The 12,152-nt window shown below is 35.7% G+C and overlaps 1 protein-coding gene across 9 annotated transcripts in view; it reads left to right on the top strand.

The window, feature by feature from the left end:
- Positions 1 to 12,152, top strand: part of LEF1 (lymphoid enhancer binding factor 1) — a 171,195-nt gene that overhangs the window by 147,016 nt on the left and 12,027 nt on the right. For 6 of the 9 annotated variants that reach the window (XM_069094934.1, XM_069094912.1, XM_069094932.1 and 3 more), the window contains one exon: positions 3,607 to 3,655. In XM_069094934.1, the coding sequence (XP_068951035.1) occupies positions 3,607 to 3,655 (49 nt within the window). Of the gene's footprint in view, positions 1 to 3,606; positions 3,656 to 4,310; positions 4,352 to 12,152 lie in introns of all 9 variants that reach the window. The other 3 variants (XM_069094937.1, XM_069094929.1, XM_069094921.1) reach the window with 1 other exon arrangement.

Below are 12,152 nucleotides of genomic sequence, written 5' to 3'. Positions count from 1 at the left end.
TTGCCCCAATCTTCTCAATTCATTTTACGGAGATACAGAGATGCATCTTGTCTAAAATGACTGATTAAATCTAATTAGTGATGGTGCTGAGAGAAGAAACCAGGTCTCCTGACTTCCATTCTGTATTTTACCCCACTTTTTCTTGTTAGATATGCTCCATGCTTTCCTTCTTATAGCATGCATTGCATAAAAAGTCCTTTTTAGCATTCTGGGAATTGAATTTAAGCATTAGCTAAAGCTGTAGAGTTAATGAAGAAAAAGAATCTTAACTTCTAAAAAACTTCATATTTTTATGAAGTAAATTTCTCTCAGACTTTTTTAAGCTTGTCACTCCCTTTTGGTTTAGGAGGAATATCTTAACTCAAGGAGTTATAGGCTTCACATTTTCTGTACCTTATATACAGAATCTTAGTAAAGTTCCTATTAGTGGAATGATAAAATGCTTAAGAGTTCGATCTCCCATTTTGAAAATTCCCTTTTCTAATTCCATCTTGGATCTCACTTTTGTAATCATTTACTTAAAATATTTCTCCACTGGCCATGCTCAAAGAGGCACCTCTATTTTTGTCAGTTCTCTTAATTTCTTGGTTTATATGTGTATACTTGGTGTCAGGAGGTCTTAAGTAACCCCTCATTGTCAAGCCAGTCAGTGGGTTGGACTGCTTCCTTTTTTTGATGGTTAAATACAAAGTTGAGAATGTTTTAAAGTGGTTACATATTTTTAGAGACATGGTTTTAATGGAAACCATTGTAACTGAATTCTTATGTGAATTTTTCCCCTCCATAAAATATTTTAAATAATAATGATTTTGTTCGGTTTAAGGATCTACCGCAATCAATGGAAAACCCAAATACATTGCATACTCTTTTTAATCCATCATTTAATAATTACTTTGGACATGGATGAGGCCATTTATTATGGGACACTCAACATTCCAGTCAAGTAGTTCAAACAAAGACAACCTTGATTCTTTTAAAGTTGGTTTTGGTTAACTTAAACAAAACAGATTAAAACTGAAGGACGTTTATCACCAGAGCATAATTAAAAGAAAAAAATACTGTACTGACATCCACTGGAAGCACATTGATGGTGGGTAGCATCCCATGATTTCATAACAAAATTTCCACACTATGGATATTTAAAATTTCACATTTATGTTTTGATAACTTGGCCAATAATAGATAATTCTATAAAATAGCCAACACCACACTATCTTGGTTGAGAACAATGAAAAACATTTTTTTTCTAATAAAATTGTCTTTTATTTAAGCCCAACACTTTTAAATACTGGGGTACTGTATAAATCATATTTTAATGGAAAGGAGATTGATCTTTTTTTTGTGTTCACATGCTTAAGTACACCAAGTATTTCTGTTTGGGACTGAAAGGCATTTGGAAAACCAACTTACATCTAGGTTATGGCGCAATGTGTTTTCACAAAAGTTACACTATTAGTATGTGATGGTATAATTACTCCCTTCTTTGGAAAAAACTCAAGTGTGAGAAGCACATTGAAGGATGGTTTAGCGATTTTAAACACACACACACATACAGAGTTTCCTATGGAATTTTTACTCTAATTTAGAGAAAAGGACATTGCATGATTTATTATTTTTATTCATTGGTTAGGAAAATTATAGGATGTTGTCTTTTTAAGGAGATAGTTAAATCTCTATTTCAGTGGTTCTTCTGATAAATATTGCATAGAACTAGCAGGCTTCAAAGAATGTCCTCTCCCTCTTCTCTGTCTGTCTCTTATCACCTCTGCCTCTTTTGTCTTTCTTTTTCTCTATACCCATGCATATTTTATGTGCACATATACACATGTGTACTTTTTATATATTTTACACAGAAATACATTTTTACCATATGAATAAAATCTGTTTTCTATGCATACTCTTTCCAGAGCTCACGAGATTTCATTTTAATTTTGTCGAGCTTTTACTATCTTTCTGAGAACAGAAAAAAAAAAAGAGGCAGTGATCAGGAGTGCATGGTACAAGAGACCATTATTTTTCTCCCTTTTTCTCACCATTCTATTGTCATCCCAAATTTTTCTAATTAATTTGAAGAATAGTATGGCATAATGAATAGCGTACTAGACTTGAAATCAGGAACACGTTGGTTGAAAAGCCACCTCAGACACTTAATAGTGATCCAACACAATTATTTTCTCATCTGTAAAATGGGGGTAATAATAGCACCCCCCACTAGGTTGTTGTAATGATCAAATGAAATAATATATAAAAGATGCTGTTCAGAGTACACTTTACAAACTCTAGAGCCTAGATAAATTTCAGCTGTTCACTGTTTAGATCAGTTATTGCATTTACACAATTTCAATGTTATGGCATTACTTTGGAGATCCAAAGAATGCATAGGTGTGAATGGAATATATTTTCAAGACACACAAAAGTCCTGGTGATTTTCATTTGCTTTCTCAACTGACTTCCAGTGTTACTAAGCTTCTCTCTCTCTCATTTCCCTAGTGAACAGATTCAGCTAAAGTCTTCTGGTTCCACAGCCAATCACATGGCAATATGAGAGGAAGAAAAATGTATTTGTGACTGCATAAGCATAAAAACAAAGAGGGGGTGTTTAGGAGTGCCTAGTACACACACACACACACACATACACAAAACATATATAGCATACAGTTCGGTTAGAACTCTTAGATTAATTGCTGTGTTTTTTCTTAGATTATCTGCTGAGGTTTTTTTTTTATCATGTCTAGAGTAGATGGAGGTACCTTTTATATTATTAAGTTATAATTATTTGAAAATGACACCTTAAATCAAATTTGGCCATTTTCTATCAATATAGTATAATATATATACACACGTATATATGCATGTGTATGTGTATGTATATATATATTTATATATATAATATATAGATGTATGTATGTATATAGTGTAAGTGGTTCAGTGGATAGAGTGCTAGGCCTGGAGCCAGGAAGACTCATCTTGAGTTCAAATCTGGCCTTAGACATTTACTAGCTATGTGAATTTGAGTAAGTCACTTAGCCCTGTTTGCCTCAGTTTCCTCATCTGTAAAATGAGCTGGAGAGAAAAATGGCAAACCACTCCAGTATCTTTGCCAAGAAAACCCCAAATGGGGTCACGAAGAGTCGGACACGACTGAAATGACTAAACAACCAGTTCCGTTAATAAAGTGACTTTAATGACTACTTATTACTTGGGGAAAACTAGTAAGGATGAAAATTAAAAGTTATGGAATTATAAATATGGACTTAGAAATGGGACCGTAAATTTTCAGCACATTTTTTAAATAAACAAGAAATGTTAAAGCATTTAAAGTAAACACATGTCTACACTATATCCCATGCTTAAAAGGAGCATCAAGTTAACTTCTCTTTCCCTTACTCTCATTCTCCCACCATCGTTCCCCCCCCACTCTGTCTCTCTACTCCTTGCTCTATCTATCTATCTTTCTTTGTCTCTCTGTTTCTCTCTGTATCTGTCTCTTCTTTCCATGAATAATAGGGCAGAGATGGATGTTCTTATCTCTGATCTTTCTCCTTCTGTTGATTTAATATCACATATGTCATATGTAAATGACATGATGAATTCCCTGTTTTCCAGGGTAAGAAAAAGAAGAGGAAGAGAGAGAAACTACAGGAATCCACATCAGGTATGCCCAAAATGATTGTTTTTGTGTGTGTCTGCTTCTAAAAGCCTGTGCTCAAAATGACATGCATTCTCTCTAAATGCTGCCATATTCTAGAGTTCCAAGTTGTTTTTCTTCTCTTTTCCTTCCTTGTATGCTTTTAAAAAAAATTAAGTGATTTCTTTTTAATGTGATCATGTGAAGAAGATGAATTTAAAAAAAAAACCCTTTTGCCTTGGAATCCTAGGTGCTAACTGTGTTTGAATTCTTAATTCTTTGCTTCTATTGCTTGGCTGTGTTCTCTTTGCCTTTATCCATTCTGTCCTTTTCCATTTGCATAAGTCCTCAAATTATTACATGGTTATCATAGGTTTCAATAGGCTACATCCCCTTGAAGTATTTTCATAGTTTCCTATGTTATTTAATGTAAAACACAGAGAAGTTCATCTTTCTAGTAGCTAGGCTCAAGGCATTAGTGAGGTCGTATTTTTCCTTTAATTTAAAAAAAAAAAACCATTCCCACTACCTATATGACACAAATAAAAATGACTGGTATGAGAACCACAAAAAGCAAAGCAAACCCCTTCCACATGATGTTATAAGATGCTACGTATTTGGAATGTACAAAAAAAAACCACATCTTCAATGAATCTTTGTTAAAGGACACAATTTTCTCCAGGTACAGGTCCAAGAATGACAGCTGCCTACATCTGAAGCATGGTAAGAATGTCTCTCTAGCCTTCCCGCTGAAATGAGTTATAAAATAGGCCTTTGCTTGTGAACCTCCCTGCTGTCACTGATTCCATTTAGTATCAGTGTTATTATTATTTTATTAAACAAGAAAAAACAGAACCCAGAAAAAAGCTATCAGATCTGATAGTTTCTATATCAGCTATGTATTAAAAAAAAATAACTTTTCTTATACTCTCGTCTCAGTTTTCCCTTCTGCTGCCCTCAACCACACCTTCCTCCCCTCAGCCCACCAACCATGCCTTACTAACTGACTAGCCTCAAGTCTGTTTAACAAGCATCTTGTCATCCCAAGGGGGATAGATATGGCTTCTGCTTTCGAAACCCTTTTAGCCAGCATTGGGGAAGGGAGTCTATTCTTGATTGGAATGGATTACCATTCAGCCAAGGCATTCCAATTCATGCTAGGTTTCAGACTTATTCTCAGCTAAGTGAGTGTTAACATTTAAAAATCAATTTTTTCTCAAGGAAAATAAGATAAGCTGTTCCTTTTTACCATCCCAAGTCATGAATTTTTGAATGGATGAATTTTCCTCTCCTAGTAATAGTGGCTTGTTCTCATTTGCATATTTTAAAAATATCATATATTAATTTAATTCCTTTTTTATCTTAAATGCTTCTTTTTTCTTCTGTGATCACATCACTACAGCTCATTTAGTGGGTGTTTTCCAGTGATGCTAACCATCATGAGCCAGGTTTCATCTTTGATAATTGATGACAATTCACACTGGGTCTTACTGTTTCAGTCTTGTAACCTCTCCTCAAGAACCCAAACCCCTTAGAACTAAGCATTTATGATTTGTTCTCCTGGGGTTCATTTTTCCCCTCTTAGAAAGTTCGTTGGTTTTAGTGGGAGCTCCATACCCAAGAAAGATAATAAAATGTCCTTTGGGGAAATTAGCTTTTTTACTGAGATTCACTCACATATTGTCAAAGTAAATTCTTGAATAGTATAATACCTGGTTTTTTTTAATCTTTAACCATATACTCACATTTTTTTCATATTCCAACATTTCTTAAAAGGATGAGGTTTGAGGGCCTTGGACCCTAATTAGGAGACCCTAAAAGCCACAAATGAAAATTTTCCAGGTATCTCTAATTTCATTGAAAGTACAATTATGTTCTGATTATTATGAATAATGAATCCCTTATAGAATGGTCACATTATTCAAATTTACACTGCACATTTCCAGTGGGCTAGAATCAGTTGCCATGTTTTATATAATTATATCAGTTGCCATATTTTATATAATTATAACTTCCAATAGTGAAAATTCAAACAAATGCAACCACTTTAGGGGATTCATTATTTGCACAAATCAGGACTTAACTATAGCACAGTCTCTACTTTTGTAAGAAAGAATTCAGAGCTCATGGACAGTCAGCCAGACATGATATTTTGAGCTTTATCCACAAGTAAAAATTGTCCCTTCTTCCCACCCAAAGTATGATTCTTTTCCTTCCCCAGATTTAGCCTTAGTGTCTTTTCTTCATTTGGAATCACCATCTTTAAACACTTTACAAGTAAAAACAGCAAGCCTTGGTTAAGCATAGTCCCATTAAATTGTATGTTATCTGATTACATATGCTTTAGACTGCCTGGTTTTTTAGAAGCTTGTGACTGAGCAAAGTGGACACAGCCTAGAGTACCAAACACTTAAGCCTGAGGTCCAGATGTTCTTAGTATCTCTGAATAAAATGCTTTGACATGTATAACCTCAATGGCTCCCATTCTTCTCACATAAGGATAAGACTATTCAGATTGCCATACTGGACGGAAAACAGAGAAGGTCAGTTTAACTAGATTGTAGGGTATGGGAGAGGAATAATGTCCATCAAAACCAGAAAGGTAGGTTTGGGCCAAGGTTTGAGAGTTTTAGAAACTAAACAGAAGCATTTGTATTTGGTTCTTGAGACAATAGGAACCCAATGGAATTGGTTGAGTAACATGGTCAGACTTTAAATTAAGGGATATTACTGTGGCGGCAGTGTGTGTAGAATGGACCAAAATGGGGAACAGGAGAGGATTTCTCCATTGAAGAGGAATTGTAAACACACCAGACTAGAGAACCTCTTAACTTTCTTTCTGATTCCAGCATTCTAATTGCCCCTCTCTGGTCCTTCCATGGTTACATAATCTCTTCTTTGAGGCATGTTGACCAAAATGAATAGTATCTGTTTTGCAGATTTCTGGAAGCAGAGAAACCTCCAACTTTCACTAGTTATAAAGTCTATAAAATACCCTCAAATCTGTAGGGGTGCAAGGACTCATTGGATCATTTTAGGACTCAGTCATAGCATACCTGCAATGATGAACCCCATATGATAACTGCACAATTTTGCAGTAGAGAGAAGTATTTAAATTGTGAACTTGAGCATATAGACTGTCAGGAAATATTTAGCTCAATAAACACATCAGTCTATAAAAATTAGCTCCTATATAATGAAAATAGAAACCTTCGTAATTACATGCATAATTACTAATCGATCGATACCTCCAGCAGAACTTTCCTGAACGTGAGGCCATATGTACGTTCCATCTTCTAAGAGAGAGAGAGTCAAAAAGACAAGAGAAGAGATAGGAAGAAAGAAAATTCTGGTTTTTCCTCTTTTTGCCAAAAGAGCAGCCTTCTTATCTGTATTTCCCTGCAGCAAAGTCGATAACCTTCTCAGGCTACTCTCTTGTTACATCTTTAACTAAAGTAGCAAGTGAAAGCCCTGCCTAGTCCTTCTGGTCAAATGCTTCCAGTCACGTACAAGGACCAAATTCTGTACCTCATCTCCACCACCTTTATCAAATCAACCTCCTGATGTGGGCTCTGCCAGGAAGGAGGCCTTTATGAATCCAATAGTTTTGACCTCGGTAAGAAACATGAAGCCAGTTCCCACCCCGCCACCCCTGCCCCTTAGGAGAAGATTCTTATGCTGGCTAGAGTGAGGTGGGGGATCCTGTGTTCTGTTACTGCTCTTTGCAATTAGATGTGAGTTATCAAATATAGTACCCATCCAGGGTGAAGATGGAGACACCCCAAAACATATCCAAGACTGTGAGATCATACCGGATAATGTTTTGCTTTGTTTTCCATATGCTTCCTAGGCAAAGCATTACATCAGGCCCTGGGAACAAGATGAGAAGAATATTACTAAGTATATACTGAGGTTTATAGAACACATGGGAAAGGATTAATGTCCCTAGTTGACACAAATTATTCTTCCAGCTTTTCCACTCCTTTTTGGACCCATTGTTTCTTTTGGGTCTCTTCAGCAGGCTAAGGAAAGACACTTTTTTTAATCCTAGCCTGAAATAGGTTAGAGTTGACATTGCTGCTACATCTGGTGGGATCTTCACTCTCTGTACCTCCTTCAAGGCTGTATGGTAGGTCCACTCTCACCTGCTCCTCTCCCCATCATCTTTCATAGACCTGGGCTTTGCTACATGACCAGTCTGCCAGAGTTGACTCTTTTAGGCCTTGCTTTGATGATCTCTGTGCTTTGGTTGAAGAAGGTACTTCCTTAGTTGGGCCCCAAAGATTCTTCCTGTTAGCTTCAGGCTGTTCTGCTCTGGACTTTGTACTTTCTTCCACACTTTTTTTTTTTTAAAGATTTCTGTCATACTAGTCCTCTGGAAAGTCTTTTTTTTTTTTTTAAACCTAATTCTGACCTGTTTCTAATATGAAGTGCATTTGGTAGCCTATTATTAAGGCTGAATCTCCCTTCCTACAAAGTTATGGGGTGGATAGGTGGTGCGGTAAATAGAGCACTAGCCCTGGAGTCAGGAGGACCTGAATTCAAATCTGGCCTCAGACACTTAACACAAAACTAGCCATGTGACTTTGGGCAAGTCACTTAACCCTGATTACCCTACCTTCCCCCTTCCAAAAATGCAAAAAATAATTTAAGCTTCTTTCCTGATTGTTCAAAATTTGGAATCTGGCCTAGTCTCCCTTTGGGTGCTATCTTTCTCTAGAGACCATAAATTATTTCCTTCCCTCATATATCGCCTTGTTACCATTTCTTTCTACTTCCCCAAGTTCTTTTTTATGACCTTGACTCTGGTGCCACAAAGGGGAGTGGTTGTCTGGAATAATAACTAATATTTCTATAGTACTTTTTCAATTTGCAAGAGAAGCAGTATAAGTATCATTATTCACCTTTTACACATAAGGCCTCTGATTAAATGACATCTCCAGAATCAGTACTAATAAGCTCATTAGAACTTAGAGTTAGGAGGAAACTTAGAGATCATTTAATCTAACCTCATTTTACATCTGAGGAAACTGGGGTCCCATAGCCAGGACTCAAATCTAGATCTTCTGATTTTGAAGCTAATGTTTTCTCCACCATGTTACACTTTTAAAAATGTAATTATATTTTTCTCCATGAGTAAAAATCTTTTTTCTTTGTGCCTCATTGGAAGAAAAATAAAAACCTCATAACAAATATTACACCTTGTAACAAGATTAAAATTATTTTAATTTTTTTACCCATCTGATTTTTAAAAAATCATTTTACGCAGTTAAAAAAAAGGCTTTTATAAATACATGAGGAGTTAAAGATTCCCAACAAATGAAAGAGGAGACTCATTTTTTCACACAGGTAACCAAAAATGGCATATGGGAAAGTATCAAAGTATAAATGGCAAATGATGCTTTGTAATAAGACCACTATTTTGTATTTGAAGAAACTACTTCTATTGATGTGCCTCAGACCACTAAAAGTGTACTTATGATCAGCAGTAGGGTTTCCTACACACACCTATACACACAGAAAAGCTTAGATTAATAAGTTGTCAGAGAATGGGGAGTTCAGGTCAAGTAACTTTTCTACTGACTTCATTGTTTGGTATTTAAACAAATTTGTCTCGGGGGCGGCTAGGTGGAACAGTGAGTAGAGTGCCGGCCCTGGAGTCAGGAGGACCTGAATTCAGATCTGGCCCCAGACACTTACACAAAAAAAAGTAGCCATGTGACCTTGGGCAAGTTGTTTAACCCCAATTGCCCTCCAAAAAAGAAAAAAAAAATTGTTTCAAAATCTTTTAAAAATAAATTAATATATTCTCAGAATATATTAATAAGTATTGATGTTAATAAATTTAATAATAATATAATAAATAAAATTATATATTGTTAATATCATAATTATAATATCACTAACACATATATTAATACATTTTCTCAAAAGAGAGAGTAGGCCAGATTCATTGAATATACAGGGTTTCTTTGATGACTGAGGACTTAGTAGTACAGTGGGCCATGATTCTGTTAAGTGCATATTGTATGGTATTTTAGATGTAGTAAGTTAAAGGAAATCTGGCTGAATAAATGCAGATCTGGAATAGCTTTTAAAAGCTGAAACTCTCCCCCCCAAAAAAAATAGTTGAGTGTTTCAATTAGTTGGACTCCAATGAATCATGGTCTTTTCTTCCTATACATTCTCATTCTGTCCCTTAAGGCTGTGAAGTATTTACTCTCCAAAATTTCACTTTTAGAGACTATATTATACATCTCCAATCATATGATGTGAAATGCAAAGCAATTAGAGATTTATACTTCCCATTATCAGAATCATCTGGTAATTGTAAGTGTTAATATTCACACTCTGCCCTTTTGGAGAGGAGGGGATCTCAAAAGCTTATTATATGTCTGGTGCTTCAGCACCTCTCATTCTCTAGGTCAGAAAGTTAAAGAAAAGGGAAGTAGATTGTACGGGGTTTTTTGAACATAGTGCTAGAGGCAGAACTGGGCTACTTCTTCCAATTAGTTAGCTTATGCTGCCTCCCAATGTTCCTTATTATTTATGATTAAGACAACCGAGTGAACCAACATGCAGGGATTTTTGTTTACTGGTTTGCAAATGAACTAAATGCCTTAACATTAACCATAAAAATTATCTCACTCCCATCAACCATCTAATTGTTATCTATCTTTTCTTTTCCCTGCCAAATGCTTTGGTTTAGCTTTCAGAGTATATGTAAAGAGGCAACCTAATAAGGGAAAAGAGAAATACATTAGGAAGTAGAGGAGTTGGATTTACATCTTGATACAACCCTTACTATCTGTATGACTTTATGTGAGTTCTTAGCCTCTGGCCCTTAAATCCGTAAAATATGGAGGATTGATTGAGAATTCCTGTAAGGTTCCTTCCATCTCTCCATCTATGAAATAACGATCTCTGAAACACCTTGGAGGAAATTTGATTCTTGGGTCATTTTCAATATAGACGATGTCTTACAGTGTCAGATTCTTTCAGGATATTTGCATAATGTTTTGAGTTATTGGGGAACACATCATGGGATTTTTTTTATTTGCTTCTCAAGGAATGATAACCACATTGGAGTTTCCTGGTATATCCAAAAAAAATTGGGAACTCAGTAGCTGGAAAAGATGAATTACATTTGATTAGCACTGGTTTCAGTGGTAAAGACTCATAAAGTTGCTTTCCAATACTCTTTCTTTAAAGTAAACTGCAGAATATTAGTCAGATCTTCCATATTGTCATAGACAACATAAACAGACTCTTTAAGAAAACAATGTATGTCAGACAGCTTATCTTAATGATTCTAATTTTAATGTAATTCTAAAATCAAAGGACACCCACAAAAAAGGACTTTTTTCTTCCTCCTGTGCACAGATGGCTTAGCATAGTGTTTGGCATACAGTAGATACTTAATAAGTGTTTATTGATCAACAATAAAGAATAAGTTCACTTCCTCCCACTCTTCTTCCATATTGTACTTTTACATAGTTTATATATACATATTTATGCCTTTCTAAGACCTATACTTTCACCAGTGTGAAACTAAGCTATTCTCTTCATTGTCTTCACTGGTCTATATCACTCTTTCACCCCCTCATTCATTAGTAGATTGGGTGAACTGCAGTGGCTGAAAAAATTTCTCACCTGGTATTCAGCACGTACAGGCTAAAGACTTCTGACCTTAGCTAGGGCAGTCCTCAGATAACTCCTAAGTTGAAAGGGAGGGGGAAGGTGGGGCAATTCATACTCATTCTTCTAGAAGTGCAACCCCAAACAGAACATTCTAGTTGCTCTGAAATGAAATTATGGAATGACAGTCATTTAGAAGTGAATCTGCCTTCCCAGGTCGCCAAAGTCATGTCAGTGAGCTTGTATGTGCTGTGAAGAGTTCATAAAATCATAGATTTAAAATTTATAAGAGACCTTAGAGGCTTTCAGGTTCAACCCTCTCATTTTACAGATGAGGGAGCTGAGGTCCAAAACAGGGAACTGAATTTTCAGGGCCACCCAGATACTATCAGAAGCAAGATATGGACTCAGTCCAGGGGGGTTCTGGGACTCCAGATACAGGGTCTAATCCAGGGTCCCACCCTACCTCTCCAAAGTAGAAATCGATCTTAAATTATTCAGAGGAAATATAGTGTACTAGAAAAGACGATGAGATTTGTCTCACTCTTTGGAGTGATGAGACTTGGATTTGGGTCCCAGTTCTGCCAATTCACTTTTTTTTAATTCATTTTTTTTTAATAAAGAAAAATCTTCCTTCTTTCCCTTCTGCCCCCCACTGGAAAAAAAAAAACAACAACTTTTGTACCATATATGTATAGTCAAGCAAAACAAACTCCTCCATTTCTGCCATTAAATTATTATTCAACCAAAATCACTTTCTGTAAAATGAAGGGCTAAATTAGACCAGGTGTTCTTAATCTGGGGTCTGTGAACCTTTCTTAATATTTATTTTGACACCTAAATTAAATAGAACTAGTTTCCTTTGTCATCCTATGTGTTTTATTTT

Source organism: Petaurus breviceps, unplaced genomic scaffold (assembly GCF_028583685.1).
Source record: "Petaurus breviceps papuanus isolate PSGF00001 unplaced genomic scaffold, PetGlider_PUasm1.0 126, whole genome shotgun sequence".
NCBI classification, from domain to species: domain Eukaryota; kingdom Metazoa; phylum Chordata; class Mammalia; order Diprotodontia; family Petauridae; genus Petaurus; species Petaurus breviceps.
Note: the sequence above shows the minus strand (reverse complement) of the source record. Positions and strands in the feature narration are given on the sequence as shown.